The 17,114-nt window shown below is 43.3% G+C and overlaps 1 protein-coding gene across 2 annotated transcripts in view; it reads left to right on the forward strand.

The window, feature by feature from the left end:
• The window catches only part of DPYD (dihydropyrimidine dehydrogenase), a 505,368-nt gene that overhangs the window by 407,185 nt on the left and 81,069 nt on the right, over nucleotides 1-17,114 (forward strand). For both annotated transcript variants that reach the window (XM_081914137.1, XM_081914136.1), the window contains exon 19: nucleotides 16,821-16,963. In XM_081914137.1, the coding sequence (XP_081770263.1) occupies nucleotides 16,821-16,963 (143 nt within the window). The remainder of the gene's footprint in view (nucleotides 1-16,820; nucleotides 16,964-17,114) is intronic.

The raw sequence follows: 17,114 nt of genomic DNA on the forward strand, positions 1-17,114 counted from the left end.
ATTAGGCTAATTAAACTAGCTGGGAAACCGCCTCCCTCTGGAAAAAAAGAGATACTATACTTACCAGTCTGTGTGAGTAATACACAATCAGTCCTTGTGAGGCAGTAGCTTACTTACTGGGGCAATCCGATAAACTGTGGCATCCCCTCTAATTGACCAGCTAAGTAGTGATGGTAATATTTGAATAGCTGATACATGCAGGCTCCCTGCCTAATAGACCCAGAAGAGTGATCATGCTTGTCCTCCTTCCTGTGAGCATATACATCATGTACAACCAACTCATGTGTGCTCTATATTTTCAGCCCAAAGAACAGATGGACAGATGGATGGATGACACTGTTATGGCAGGTGTATGCATGTATATAGCCAATGACACATGGGGGAATGCACGTATGAGCCCCAGACTTTCTCCTTCACCCCATTACATTTAGAGCAGGGGTGCCTAGTGGGCACAGCAACTAACAGTAAAACCTTTGGGGGCTGCATATCAAAGTGGGCATGTCCATTTATTTAGTTTTTAGTTTTTTGCTTAACATGGGGTACATTTTAGGGTTCTGCAGGGCTCAAAAATCCTTTCTGGATTTTCAGCATCACAGCACAGCGCCCACAGGAGTGGCCAACACCTGACCAGCAACTGAGCAGGCACACAGGTTGCCTGGGGGTCTTCCCTCCTATAGTGAACTATTGAATTGTATTTCTATTTAAATTCTAGAAATTATTTCTGAATTTGTATGTCAATCACCATATGCACATTTAATGCAATTCCCCCCCCCCTTTGTCCATTGATGATGTAACTCTTCTCTTTTGGTCATCCTTAACTGCTACTCTAAGGGATGCAGGTGGCGCTGTGGGTTAAACCACAGAGCCGAGGACTTGCCTATCAGAAGGTTGGCGGTTTGAATCCCTGCGACAGGGTGAGCTCCCATTGTTCGGTCCCAGCTCCTGCCAACCTAGGAGTTCGAAAGCACGTCAAAGTGCAAGTAGATAAATAGGTACCGCTCCAGCGGGAAGGTAAACGGCGTTTCCATGCGCTGCTCTGGTTTGCCAGAAGCGGCTTAGCCCTGCTGGCCACATGACCCGGAAGCTGTACGCCGGCTCCCTCAGCCAATAAAGCGAGATGAGTGCCGCAACCCCAGAGTCAGGGGTCCCAATAAAGCGAGATGAGCGCCACAACCTAATGGTCAGGGGTCCCTTTACCCTTTACCTTTAACTGCTACACTAGGCTCATTATGCTACAGTACAGCAAGGATTGCCAACATGGCACCAGTGGGCACACATGCAACCCCAGTGGCCTTCCATAGTACCCACAGGGGCCTCTCTCCACCCTGAAAATAGGGTAGTTGATAAAATAGTTTGCAGTGTGTGTGTGTGTGTGTGTGTGTGTGTGTGTGTGTGTGTGTGTGCTGCCCACACCATTTTTTTCCTCTCCATCTGGGCCCATTGGCCCCCAAAATGTTGATGACAAATACGTTTCTAGAAATCTGAATTACTCTTGAGTATAGTAATGGGTGGAAAAATTAAAGTTGTGCTGCATTGTTTGTGGTAGCCCACTTTAGGATCCAGGAAGCAGTAGGGTGTAACTCTGACTGAATTTACTCTGACGTACTTCTGAGTAAACAGGGATGCAGGTTGCGCTGTGGGTTGAACCACAGAGCCTAGGACTTGCTGATCAGAAGGTCCGTGGTTCAAATCCCCACGACGGGGTGAGCTCCCGTAGCTCGGTCCCAGCTCCTGCCAACCTAGCAGTTCGAAAGCACGCCAAAGTGCAAGTAGATGGATAGGTACCGCTCTGGCGGGAAGGTAAACAGTGTTTCTGTGTGCTGCTCTGGTTCACCAGAAGCGGCTTAGTCATGCTGGCCACATGACCCGGAAGCTGTATGCCAGCTCCCTCAGCCAATAAAGCGAGATGAGCACTGCAACCCCAGAGTCGGCCACGACTGGAGCTAATGGTCAGGGGTCACTTTACCTTTACTTTTTACTTCTGAGTAAAGACACAAAAGAAAGCAATAGATCCAGAGCTCCATAATATTAGCTTCCTAACTACAGTCTTATACATAGTATGGGCATGAATTGTTTGGCACACCCTGCCTCTCATTTATTTTAGGTTCCTTGCCTTCCCTTGTTGTTGTTTTTTAAAATAAAGCATTTAAGTCTTTCATTTAAAAAAATGCTGCAAATTAAAAAGCAATTAAATAAAAAAGAAGCGATGCATTAAAAACAGAAGCTTCATTGACTTCTGTGAATATTTTCATTTAAAAAAAACACTGTGGGGTTTCAGTTCAAAGCTATAGAAACAATAGCAGAAAGAAATGTTTGGAAATGGTTATGAAGACATAATTACAAAAAGTGTTCTTGTTGCACAAGCAGACTCCGCATCTGTCATCTAGTGGTTTAATGCTTGTGGTAGTTATTAGCTGAATATTCCTGTTATTACCATTCTGCAAGCAAGCGCCTTTCTTGAAACTGATTGATGTTTAGGAATAAAAGATATCTATTATACGTTGCCAGCTCCTAAGGACCAATCTTATAAGCCAGAATGCCTTCACAGAAATGATGATACCTCATCTTTCTGGAACTAATCACCGCAGAAGAAAGTTAAAGGGTTGAAATCATGATATCTCCCTGTCTACCCTCCCTGAACAACTTTCATTGCATTGTATCCCCATTCCACTACCAAATGATGGTGGTATTTCATCTGTCAATGGTGACAGCGGTGGAACATGTCTTTATTCTGCTGGAGGTATAGACAAATAATTTGTAATATACTATATAAAGAGTTTATAATACATGAGGAGTTACTTTGGAAAATGAGCATCTATAGGATTTAAGGGCCATCTTATACCATGCCTCATGAATGTCCTACCTATTCCACACCCCGGCAAAGTTTAAGAACATAAGTGCTTGATATCTGATTTTTATTTTATGCTGAGACTGTTTTTATCTTGCCTTTCCATTGGTGGTGTGATTAAACATCTTTATGTTTTTGGTGCTGTGTTTTAACCTTGTGGTTTCCCGCTCTCCTGGAAACCTTTAACTGAACAGCAGCATAAGGATTTGGGGAATGAATAATAAAATAAGAGTCCTGTGAGATCAGACCCAAGCCCAAGAGCCAACCAGATGACTCCAGAAATCACTGGCTGTTTCTCCCCAGGAATACCCTCTCTGAATCTGGAGCTCCTATACAGACATCATAAGAAATAGCCAATGATAGTTCTGCTCCTCCACTGCCTAATTGCCTTTTCAAGTCACCCAAGCCTGCAGTCATCATAGCATTTTGTAGCGGTGAATTTTCCACATGCAAGTACATCTTCCATGAAGAAGTTGTTCCTTTTTGTCTGTCTTGAATCTCCTGCCACTCAGTTTGATTGGTTCAAACTGTACCAGCTCCAGTTTTATTTATTTGTTTATGGGGAACGGGCAGCCTTTTGTGAGGTACTCACAGAGGTAGAAATGGAAGGGGTGGCATGCAAGGAATCTCTCCATATGGATCATTTTCGGTGTTCTTGGCCAAATAGTACTCTTAGGGCTACAGAGTCTTCACTGGTTTTGACACAGTATTTGAAGGATCATCAGTTCCTACACGTTCTACCTGGACCCTGAGATCTTCATTTGAGGTCCCTCTTTGAGGCTGCCCATATTTGAGGTACAGTGAGTGGGTATGACTGAAAGGATCTTTATAGTGATGGCAGCTTGGCTATGGAATATCTTCTTCTCCCCAGAGTGGTCCACCTACTGCAGCCAGTAAATCAAAGGGTAACTGTATATAACTAAGTTGTCTTATTTGCTCAAGGATTTCAGCTTGTGCAGCCGAACTTCTCCTCTCTCTCCTCCCCCTCCTCTCCCTGAGGCAACATATTTGAGGGGTGTAAGGAGGGAGGAGAGGAAGGGGAAGTTCCATTGTGCGAGTTGGAACCACTTGCACAAACTTCATTGGATAAAACCTACTCTGGGCGGCTTCCAGAAAAATATTAAAGCACACACAAAAAAAACCCTTAAACATTCAAAATTTACCTATACAAGGCTTCTAAAAGTCATCTTATAAAAGTCAGATAGATGTTTATTTTGTTGGCATCTGATGGGAGGGGGTTCCACAGGGTGGGCGTCACTACCAAGAAGGCTCTCTGCCTGGTTCCCTATAACTTCACTTCTTGCAATGAGGGGCCCTCCAGAAAGCGGTTTGCTACAGTTTGTTTGTTTGTTTGTTTGTTTATTTATATCCCCCCCCCCCCCCGCTGCATCCCAGATCACTTGAATATTAGGGCTGGTAGGTGTAATCTACTCAAGCTTTAGTTGATTATTGGTGAGGCTGGATTTGAATCAGTGATGGAAAAGTTCAGGCAGCAAAAGGGAAAAATGGGGGAGGCCTGTCCTAACAATGAGTGGTAGTGTTTGTTTATTATATTGTTAGCTACCTCATATACCCTTTTAATATTTCTACAAGGCACCTATATCGAAGCTCTGATTATATGCATATTTTATCTCCGTTTAATCAATGAATTAGTTAAAATGGCAATCAGTTAAAATCCTTTCTCATCAGTTGGCAGCCTTAATTAAAATACACTCATTTCATATTACTCTCCCAACATCCCCATGAGGAATGTTAAGCACCACAGTCGTCTGGCTTTCACAAGTCAATGAGACAAGTTATGTGCCGAGCCCTCAGCGCACTGCTCCTGAATACAAAGGAGCATTTCTGCTTGTGTATCCTGAGGTAAAACACCGAGCATGTCGTGTGCTAATGTGTTTGAATTTATGTCTTCCAGAACTTTCAAGATCACTCGGTTTACTAAGCCTTAGTTTTTTCAAAGAAAATTAAGAGAAGCCCTGTGCTAAAAATCTTTTTTTAAAAAAATAATGTATGTACAATTCTAATCTTATACCCAAATGCTGGGTTGTATCCAGTTGTGACCCTTGTGCTGACAGAAGGAGAATTGATCCAGTGGAGGCTTCTACCAGTGGAAGTGGGAGGGAAGCAATATCTGCCCCATCCCTACCTTACCACTTGAACGCCCCAAAGTTGCTTCAATGGACAGAGTGGGGGTGGCGTGAGTGGGAAATTGGTAGCTTCCAGTTGCGGTGGGGAAGCCCACCAGCTTGCTGCAGTAACAAACTAGCTGATGATGGAGTATTTGCAGTATTTCAGCAGCTAGACGGAATGATTCCCTCTCCCCACAGGGGGTTGTCCCAACCTTCTCCAGAGCCATTTATGGAGGGAGGATGGGAAAAAGAGTTTGGACCTGATATCCCACCTTTTACTCCCCTTAAGGAGTCTTAAAGCAGCTAACAACCTCCTTTCCCTTCCTCCCCCACAACAAACACTCTGTGAGGTGAGTGGGGCTGAGAGACTTCAGAGAAGTGTGACTAGCCCAAGGTCACCCAGCAGCTGCATGTGGAGGAGCGGAGATGCGAACCCAGTTCACCAGATTACGAGTCCACCACTCTTAACCACTACATCACGCTAGCACAATTGTGCAGATAGAAGCCCTTGCACACCACCCCAAAGCTCTGAGTGCTTATGGGTATTTGGCAAACCACCTCACAGTGTAAGCTGAAAGTACAGATAGCCAGTTCTTCATACTGATGTAGCAATTTTATTCTGTGGTATTATTATTATTATTATTATTATTATTATTATGGATCACTCACTGGAACTCAGTTCCAGCATCTCTCAGGTGGGTGCTATTGCCATTCTAAGAGAAAGAGGGAGGAGTTCATGTTGAGTTCCAGCACCTCTTTTCCTAGAAAAATAAAACTTCAACAACTTCTTCTTCTTCTTCTTTGCCCCACTCATCTGGCTGGGTTGCCCCAGCCACTCTGCAGATACTGATCTGCCTAATACAAATGAACACTTTGGGTGGTGAAAAAGTGCATATCATGGCTGGGATTTAAGTAACACACCCTGTCAGTGGAAGTCTTGAACAAGGACATAATATTAATAATAATTTTATTATTTGTACCCCACCCATCTGACTGGTTGGCCCCAGCCACTCTGGGCAGCTTCCAACACATATAAAAACATTTAACAAATCAAATAAACTTCCCTATACAAGGCTGTCTTCAGATACAAGGTTGTATAGTTATTTATCTTCTTGATGGGAGGGCGTTCCACAGGGCAGGCGCCACTACCAAGAAGGCCCTCTGCCTGATTCCTTGAAACTTCATTTCTCGTAGTGAGGGTACCACCAGAAAACCCTCAGAGCTAGATCTCAATGTCTGGGTTGAATGATGTGGTTGGAGATGCTCCTTCAGGTTATAAATGACTGTAGGCTGTATCTATCACCCTAAAGAATAAATCTGATTACTGCTCTACAAATGGCAGAAGAACCACACTTCTTTGTGTAGTTTCTTGATGTGACTCAAGAAAAATGATGGTCAGATTTACCATCAACAAACACTTCTGAAAAAGAAAAGAAAATCATGTTGCTCCTATTGACTCTGAGGGGTTACCCCAGACTACAGGTGCCACTTAAAGTGATTTAATAGTGATTTCCCAGGGGACTGAGAAGTTGTAGATCTTTGAGGGGACGAACTTATCTCCACATCCTATCAGGTTACAATTTTCAGGGGAAGTGGAAGAATAGCCATGGCAGCTAAATTAATATAAACCAATATGAGGTTGTAGTGTAGATCAGGACTGTGAGGTAGCTTAAGTAATTCCCATGAAGATTCCAAAGACATTAGAGATTTTCATATTTTTATAATTAATGCAGTATTCTGATTTTTTTCTTAAATAAGAGATTGTGTGATGCTACGACACTGAATTTCTTTCTACAATGTAACTGCAGTTTCTCATATGTATATATATATATTCTACAAACTTGTATGTATACTGGGTTTCTTCTGCATTTAAATGCATTCATTGGCCATTTTGAAAGATGTGCTTGCTGCGCTGTTTCATTAAGCTGCTGCGTTATCGGGTAATTGTTTAAACATAAAGCCATAGCACTATCAAAAGGAAAGGTGAACTAATGGCATTTGCAAATGTCAGGGATTATCTTAACACTTTTATTATAGTTTATAAAAAGAAGGTTCAGGGCATTCCATGGCAATTATTTCCACAGAAATTGGTTATTTAAATAAATTGCTAATTATCTGGATATGACAGTATTGAAAACCCTGCTAATGAGTTATGTGATAAGTGCAGCTTTTGAAGGCCACCTACAGGTGGAAGGGAGCAAAAACAATATTGAATTTGTTATCCCAAATAAGGAGGTGGATGCAGATGTCTTGTTTATTATATTTGCATCTGTCTGCATCAAGTACTTCCCAAATGTCACGTCGCAAACTGCAAGTTTATGGAGTTTCTCTGCCAGGGAAGGTTAGACTTCTCCGTTTGCTTTATTTGCTTGTTTGCCCTAATCCTTGAAATGTCTAGTTTAATTAGTATTTACGCTAACGTGTTTACAATAAGTGAATCGCAAATGTTTCCAGATTAATTCCCGTTCTGCCATTTTGAGTGCTGATATTTACTCTTAGGTGGTTGTTTGCTTAACAAAAACCACTTGTTGTCATATTCAGCAGTTTTATTAACTGTAATAGTAGGAAACCAACAGTGTGCTGCATGCCCAACAGCATAGCTAGTTGGATGCAATCCTAAGCAAGCTTACTTCGAAGGTGTTTCCACCAAAATCACATCTTAATACTGGGCGCCTTCTCTCTAGGTAGGAGCTTGTTTATTTTGAGTTGGAACACATTAGGGGTGCCTACTTGAATAAAATATTGGGGAAGGGGCAGGTCAGCCCTGCCCTGCATAATCTATCACAAGATGTGGCGCGCACACATCATCTGGATGACTGTGCCCATCAATTTTGGGAGTGCGGCCTCCTCAAATATTTTATTGCAGGGGCTGAAGGGATCTCATCACTTAGGAGCTGGCTCCTATGGAACACATCCCATCTAGGTACGGACTTAACCCACACATTAAAGTAAAATAATTAGATTATAGTACTATTAAAAGGCCGCTAACACTCCTGCCTCCAAAATGGTAACTTCTGAAAGCAGAGTAAATTAGGTTGGGTTAGACTCTTGGGAAAATGTGAGGAGGGTATTATAACTGTGAAGAACTGTGTTTTGTGTGTGTGTGTTGGCAGCCCTACATACCTCTCTGTTGGAACCAGGACACAGGTGGTGTCATAAAGCTGACACCTTTGAATTAAAGCACACTGCAGCTGAAACTGTCTAAAGAGGTTATTGTAAGGAAAGAGTTTGGGCTTATCTACATTTCCAATTGTCACAAGCTGAGTAGTTTTTGCCTTTGCCCATGACTTGCCCCAGAAAACCCGCTCTTCAGCACTAAATTGGAACAAATCTGTAGAAAACCTCATTGTTGTTTGTGTTGGAGATAAGCAGTGTCCAGTGCACAGCGGAATGATGAAAAGTATGAGCCAACATGCTCTATACTACTTTATTTACAGTTCAAGCTGGTAAGTTACAGAAAAACATTTTCCCTCTGCCGGAGCAGAGAAAGCGTCATCTCTCCTCTAAAGCACGGAGAGAATCACTAACTGAAACTGCAAAGAGCAGGGAAAAACAGGAAACCAGTATACGTCACATCCAGTCTCCCGTTCCCGTGGGAAAACCTCCAACAGTACAGACTGTGTGGAATGTAAACACCTGTCTTGTGACAAGCACTTCTGCTGCTCAGTGAGGGAAGCAGAAACCAACATCCTCCCCCTTTCTGTGAACATCACTGGGCAGCGTGTTCGTACAATATCAGTACAAACCCAACTTCTGCACATAGGTACAGTGTTGATCCCTTGATACAATCTTGGACAATACATCAGCAGGAATTTCATTACCTGGCATATAGGACACCGTTACGAGTCCCTTCTGAATACGTTCCCTAGCATGTTGCAACTTCAATTGCAAGTGCTTCATGCTTTGCTTACAACCTTCAGAATTCAGCAAAGCCAAACATGCTTTGTTGTCCTGGTAAACCTGGATTGGACATTTGACAGGAATTTTCATGTCTTTGCACAATTGTAACAACCATTCACAATCTTTAAGTGAATAAGACAGTGCATTCAGTTCAGCTTCACAAGTACTTAAGCTAACTGTTGTTTGCTTCTTGCATGACCAATCAAAAAGACCCTGATTGTACTTATAGCAAACTCCAGACGTACTTTTCCTGTCTGTAGTGTCACTTCCAAAACTTGCATCTGCAAATATCTCAAGACCACCAGACTTCTGATTGTTAAATCTCAGTCTGTAATGCATAGTGCCTTTCAAATACCGCGCTATGCGTTTCAGAGCTTTCCAATCCTTAACAGTAGGATTGTTGACTTGTCTGCTTAGCAAATTACAGCTAACAGCAATGTCTGGTCTTGAACATCTGGCAATGAAGTTTAGCTTGCCTAGCACACTTCTGTACAGTGTAGTGTCAGAAAATGCTTCTTCAGTGTCATCTACCTGATAACCTGTTGTCATCGGTGTGTCCACAGGGTTAGCATCCATCAGGTTTAGCTTGCTTAACACATCAGCAATTTTCCGTGACTGGTGTACTAGAATGTTACCATCTTGATCTCTCTCTATTTCCAGAGATAGGTAGTTGTTTACCTCACCGAGATCTTTCATGTCAAAGTGCTCTTTCAGTTGAGCTAGGGTGTTATTGTACATTGTGACATCTTTCCAAAAGAATAAAAGATCATCAACATAAAACAAACAATACAGTTTCTTTTGCCCCTCCTCTTTGACAAATACACATGGATCAGATTTCCCTTGCTTAAAACCTAGAGAAAACAATACTTCAGTGAGTTTTGTGTGCCAACACCGTGCACTTTGTTTGAGACCATAAAGGGACTTTTTCAGAGCACAAACAAATCCCTGTTTTACCTGTACGCCATCAGGTGGAAGCATATAAAGTGATTCATTTAGAGATCCGTACAGAAAAGCTGTATTCACATCATGGTGACTAATGTGTAGATTCTCCTCTGCAGCTAGCTTGAGCATAAGCCTAATGCTCTCATACCTCACTGTGGGTGAGTAGGTCTCGTGATAGTCTTCACCTGGTACCTGTGCAAAACCTCTGGCTACCAACCTGGCTTTGTGTCTGACTATCTTGCCATTTTGATCAGTCTTCGCTTTGAAGACCCATTTGCTTCCAAGCAATTTCATTCCTGGAACTACTGGAACAAGGTCCCATGTTTTGTTCCTTTCCAAGGAATCAAGCTCAGCCTTCATGGCATTTAACCATGGCTCAGCTTCCTTTGAATCCAAATCCTGGATTTCTTGGAAACTTGAAGGTTCAAAAACCTTCTTGGAGCTTTTTACAGCTGTTACTGCTATCTTAGCAAACTCATCAGCAAATCTCTTTGGAGGTCTGCCTTTTGTGGCTCTCTGTGACCTACGAATTAGCCTTAGGTCTTCAACACTCTCCTCTTCCTTCTTAGGAGAAAAGTGACCTATTGTGAACAATGGTTCCTCCAATTCCTGATCAGAGCTTTCAGAGGGTCGCATAGAGGCTTTCGCACTCTTGAAATCCTCTGAATCACTCGATTCAGTTTCAGACTCAGAATCAGAACCTTCATCAGTGGGTGTGGGTTGTTGTGGTTGCTTTTGACTATCCTCAGTCTCATCACTGTCATCAGGATAACATTGGAAAATTCCCACATTCTCCCCCCACTTGGCATTGTACTCAACACTTCTTGTGAGCTTAATTTCCTTAGAGTCAGTCATCATTATTCTGTAAGACCCTTTCTGATAACCTAGAAAGATACCATGCAATCCACGCTTGTCTAACTTGGAGTTTTGTGGTGACTGAACCCACATGTCAGAACCAAAAATTTTCATGTGTTTGATGTATGGCTTCTTGCCAAACATCTTCTCATAGGGGGTACAACCAATCGCTGAAGATAACCTGCGATTATAACTGTAAGTGAAACATGAGAGAGCTTCGGCCCAATAACTCTCTGGAAGATTTGCATCATGCAGCAAGGTTTTTAACCCTTGAAGCAATGTTTGATTTGCTCGTTCCGCAAGTCCATTCTGCCATGGCGAGCGAGGACTAGACAAATCATGTTGAATTCCTTTCTCAGCCAGAAAAGTTTCAAACTGCTGAGAAGTGAACTCTCCCCCCCGGTCGGTGAAAAGAATCTTAATCTTCTTACCATGCACATTTCCCAACCAAGCACAGAATTCCTTGAACCTAGGAAAAGCCTCTGATTTCTGCTTGAGATTGTACACATAAATATACCTGGAAAATGCATCAATGAGAACCATGAAGTACCTATTTTCACCCAAAGAGGGCGCTAGTGGTCCAACCAAATCAGCATGAATAATTTGGTATGGTTCTGTAGCTTGCCTACTAGACACCTTACCTTTCGCAGCCATTTTCACCTTGTTTGCTGCGCATGCCTTGCACTTCATGTGGTACCTGCAGGGTTTAATAGTCATACCTTCAACCAAGGCAGGCATTTTAGATACTGCCTCAAAACGCAAATGTCCAAATTTCCTGTGAAAATCGTGAATACATTCTGCATGCAAACTTTTGTTAGAACCTGCAATGCAACAAGTGTCATCCTGCACAACATCATCATAATACAAAACAAACAAACGATCAACAAATTCAGCATACAATTGATAATCATTTTTCTTTGTGATGATGCACTTATTGTTCTTAAAGGAAACGTCAATTTTCCGCTCAATCAGCTGTCCAACGCTAAGCAGATTATGTTTCGCATCCAGCACATAAAGCACGTCCTGTATCGATAAGTCCAAACTGTGAAGAACAACAGTTCCGTAGCCTTTACTGGGGATAGTGTGGTCATCCGCCTGGTGAATCGCACCTTCCTGCGGTGTAAAAGACACGAACAGTCGCTTATCGTTGCACATGTGATGCGTTGCAGCCGAATCAACAACGAAGAAAGATCTAGACTTCTTCTGGACCTCTGCAACCTCTGCAACCTTTGCAACCTTTGGAGCGTAGCGTGAGACCATTGCCTTGTGCTGCGTTGTCCTGGACACCGGACCTTTGCCTTTGCTCTGGCCTTTTCCACGCAATGAGCTTTCGCTGCGCTGCTCTGTCTTGGCCCTGGGATATTTGCATTCCCTCTTCATATGGCCTAGACGTCCACACGAGTAGCATTTCACTGCCTTCAAAGCTTTGGCGCCATCTGGTGGTTCCACTGCACTATGGGATGACGTCTGTGAAGACTCCCCCTTTCCCATGCAATCACCCCGCCGATCTGCTCCATTCTGAATCATGGCAGTATCACAAGCTACTGTGAGTTGAGCATTTGGCTGATCAGTGGTATCAAATTCCCCACTTGCCTCATCCAGCCTTCTGCAGCTAGCCATCATGACCTGGCATTTGTCTCCTGCATCATCTCTGCTGCTTTAAATCAGACTGCTTTATACATGCTGCATTTGTGTACAGCTGCTTCAATCCAAAGGCAATTTCAAAACAGCCTCTGCTTTGCCTGTGCTGCTTTCTGTATGCTACGTTGCTTATCTGCAGCTGTTTCAAACTGCATTCCAAAAGCAAGCTCAAAAGTGAAAGTCCCCAAGTGCTTTCTCTATGCTGTGCTAAATTCTTGCTGCGTCATAGAGCTGCAGCTGCACTTTACTTTCGTTTTCCCCCAGCATAGCGTCCCTTTGAGCCATTTGCCTGTGCCGCGGCAAAACCGGCTATAAAAGTTCAAAGTCCAGCCATAAAGCCATTAATTAGAAGCTGGCAGGCTGCCCGGAGCAGTAGCACATACCTTCATCAATCATTTTGACGCGCAGAGCAGATACCGTGCGTTCCGTCTCTCTGCTGCTTTTCCGATACTTTGCCAGCACTTCGTTTCTTGCTCCTTTGTTCCTGTGCCAGGAGCCCGACTTCTGAAGACCATTCTCAAAACACTGCATTTTTCTGGGCCCGAAACCAAATGTTGGAGATAAGCAGTGTCCAGTGCACAGCGGAATGATGAAAAGTATGAGCCAACATGCTCTATACTACTTTATTTACAGTTCAAGCTGGTAAGTTACAGAAAAACATTTTCCCTCTGCCGGAGCAGAGAAAGCGTCATCTCTCCTCTAAAGCACGGAGAGAATCACTAACTGAAACTGCAAAGAGCAGGGAAAAACAGGAAACCAGTATACGTCACATCCAGTCTCCCGTTCCCGTGGGAAAACCTCCAACAGTACAGACTGTGTGGAATGTAAACACCTGTCTTGTGACAAGCACTTCTGCTGCTCAGTGAGGGAAGCAGAAACCAACAGTTTGTTCCGATTCAGCACTAAACCACGGGTTTTCCAGGGGGTACACGGTAGGGAAAACAGAAGTGTGGCTGAGCCCTTCCTCATTGCCATTTCTGGGGGCCATGTTAATGGGCAACATCTGTGGCAATGGGACTTATCAGGAGGTTAATTTTGCTGAGGGGGTGGCCCAGGGCTTTTGGTCATCACTGCTCTACCCCCATATCGGTGTAGAACTCAGCTAAACTAGCAGCGGATCCTTCTAATGTATGTAAGGACTAAGCAGTTTAGACCTAGGTTTAAATGTGATCAGCACTAGGGCTGGGCGATATCCGCTTTTCAACATTGTGATATATCACCAGCTAAACATTGCAATATATCGATATATCACAATGTCTGAAAGAACGATGGAGCTATGCAGAAGCATTGGCTGGCTTCACGGTGTTCCCCACACTGTGATTTTTGCATCGCACACAAGCATACAGTCATGATTTGCAATTTACTGCCAGGTCAAAAACTATGAAACTGATATCACGATATGGACTTCAAACTGGTTTGGGACGATATATCAATATATTGCCCTGACTTAATAAAATTGTGCATAAAAGACAATTGGGAGCTAATGTAGATGTGGAAATACTGGTATAATGTATAAAGAGCTCAGTGATAGAACATCAGCTCTGCATACAGAAGGCCCCACGTTCAATCTTTAGGGAGAACAAGGCAACAGGGCAAGGGATGGGCCCAATACTGAGCTAGAATCATAGTCTGGCTCAGCATAAGGCGCTTTCCCCATGGAACACACATCAGTTATACATGCAGTGCTATTTTTCTGGAAAAAGAGTTGCTAGACCTCACCATGAACACCTCTCTCATTCTCTTGGAATGACAATGGCACCCACCTGAGAGATGCCGGAACTGAGTTCCAGCGAGTTCTGGCTGAAAAAAAGCCCCGTATATATGTAAAACACAACATGTACTAATACATGTCACTTGTTTTTTCCCTCTTTAATAACAGCACAGTATCCAAAATTACCCTCAGTTCGCTAAAAATAAATTGTATGTTTAATATTATGTTAGCTTCTTAGTTTATTCTTAGTTCATGTTTAATACAGTGCTGAGTGAATCTTAAATTTAATTTTGCAAGGAAGATCCATGCTGTAATTACTGTAACATAAATAAATTAAAGCTAAATTTTGCTTTGCTGTATGCAGTGCGCTACTGAGAATTATGATCCAATTTCATTTTTATGCCAGGAACACGGTACGATAGATATTGCAGGAAGGGTCTGCCCCCAACCTTGTGGTGTATCTTTTGTTTCTGTTGATAGGACAAAAGATCCAGGTGGGCTTTTGAACTAACGGTGAAGGAAAAAGACAAGCCACGTGTGAGTGTGTGTGTGTGTGTGTGTGTGTGAGAGAGAGAGAGAGAGAGAGAGAGAGAGAGAGAGAGAGAGAGTTATTTGTCAGGATAATTATCATTCTACCAGTGAAAGGCACAACAAACAGTGAATTGGATCCAGACAGACAGAGCAATTAAACCACACCCTTACACCAAATTTTGGGAGGGTTGGGTTGAGCAGAGGCAAGCCACCAGCCACTGTGCATGTGTGTGGGAGGCCTGTTGATGACACCCACTCCAGCAGAAAACCCCCCAAAATGTGTGTTCTGAGGGCAGGAAGGGGTGTGTATATGCTGGCCCGGGATATTACTGCTGTTAGGAGACAACATCAGGCCTGATATGGGCCCGATCCCTGGCACAGGGATCAGGCCAAATCACCCCGCCCTTCCACTCTGGGTGCAGTGTTGTCCTTGCCAAGCCCTGTGGCATGGGGTGAGGGTTAGCATTGCAAAATTATTCACGCTTAGAGTTGATCCAAAGAAATCAAGGGGACAAGTGGGTCACTTAAGTCTGTTGGATTTCAGTGAGTATACGCTAAGTATGATTAACAATATTATCTGTTAACAATATCCACTGTAGATGGTGATCTGTGCTGGTCCAATATTCACCATTAATGGCCCAGGAGTGCTTGAGTTTTAAGCATATGCCAAAAGCACCATATTAAATATGCCAAAAGCACCAAATATGAAAAACAACCGTGAACCACTTTTAAAACACAAATTATTAAACACCTACAACCTCCCCGCACCCAATGGCACATAACGTGGTGTTCATAGTCAATACACGAAAGACTAGGCTTTGCAGTGTTGAGAGAGCACATGCCACCGGTATGACTTTAGGAAAACTCTTTGTGTTCCTCCCAGTCTCCTTAAGATTGATTTTGCTAAGCTAACTGCAAATATCAAGCCATCCATTAATGACCAATGGGAGTTCTTTGCCCTCTCGCTTTTCCCTCTGTGATCTTCTGTTTTGCTATGATCTTTACTTACGCTCTTTTAGGTCTTCTTACAGAAATCCCCACCTCTGCTCAAACATACGCATCCGCACACCTTTCACCACCTTTGCAGTTTGGAGTCAGGGGCCTAATTAAACTTCATATCTTTCCCCCTCGTTGCCTTCAATCACTATTCTGCCTGTCTGAAGGATAATTTCACTGCACCTTCATACCTATGCAAAGGGGGGTGGAATCAGCAATTCTTTGTCGCTGGTGGTTCTCTTTCCCTTGAAGACATGTGTTGTTAATGGGGTTCTTGCGGGGCTAGCTTGAATATTAGTTCTGGGGCGGTTGTTGATGGGGGGGTGCAGGTTCATCATTGAGAATGGAGGAAATGCCAGTGTAGGTGAATAATGAAGAGGGATGTGCGCTGAAGCAGCTGAAGGTGGCACAACCCTAGAGGATAATTCGTATGCTGAATCAGGAGCAGATGTCAATACAGACAGCTTGTCTGAGTATTTGGATGCTGATTCAGTAGCAACTAGCATTGATGGGAGAGGCTTGTCAGACATCCTGTTTGTAAAGACCACAGTGTTGACTGTAAAAATGGTGGGCTGATAGAAGGAGGTGACATTTCGCTGGAGGCAATAAGCACAGAAGAAACACCTTTCGAAAACTGACAACGCAACAGATTTTTCTGTGTTCCATTGAAAAACCATATCAGCAAACAGATCCCTGCTTTTTTTAAATAATAATAATAATAATAAAAATGAAAAATGGTAGTGCAATATTCCCTAAATACTTCCGACACCTTAGTGGGGTGTTGCTTACTCACTATGCACGGCGAAGCTGGCAGCCCACAGACTTGTTGGTTGAAAGATCCTCTGCTAAGTGGCCATTGTGTATTCTGTTGTTGTTGTTGTTGTTGTTTAGTCCTTTAGTCGTGTCCGACTCTTCGTGACCCCATGGACCAGAGCATGCCAAGCACTCCTGTCTTCCACTGCCTCCCGCAGTTTGGTCAAACTCATGCTGGTAGTTTCAAGAACACTGTCCAACCATCTCGTCCTCTGTCGTCCCCTTCTCCTTGTGCCCTCCATCTTTCCCAACATCAGGGTCTCTTCCAGGGAGTCTTCTCTTCTCCTGGCTGGACAAATAACAGATGAAGAGGTGGTTCCAAGCATGGAAAAGCAGCAGGATAGGAAATGAAGCCTGTGACTGGTTGGAGAAAAGAGGAAAGAGGGGAGTTGAGAGTCTGTGACCCTCCTTGCCTGCTGCCTCACTAATGCACACTCACTCTTTCTCTGTACAGGAAATGCCATAAGACCCATTGCCCTTCGAGCAGTTTCTGCAATAGCTCGTGCTCTTCCAGGGTTTCCAGTCCTGGCAACAGGAGGCATTGACTCAGCTGAGAGTGGCTTGCAATTTCTTCAGAGCGGTGCTTCGGTTTTGCAGGTATTACTTTTATTCTGATAGCTTAAAAATAACAAAAATCAGTAGTATGTTTTACAATAAAAAAAATCTGAGATTTGGCCTTAAAGTGGGAGGAGGGACGTGCCCATAATAAGGCCAAATATATCTTATAACCACTTTTTCTCTAGTTGGA

Source organism: Podarcis melisellensis (assembly GCF_964234715.1).
Source record: "Podarcis melisellensis genome assembly, chromosome: 6".
NCBI lineage: Eukaryota > Metazoa > Chordata > Lepidosauria > Squamata > Lacertidae > Podarcis > Podarcis melisellensis.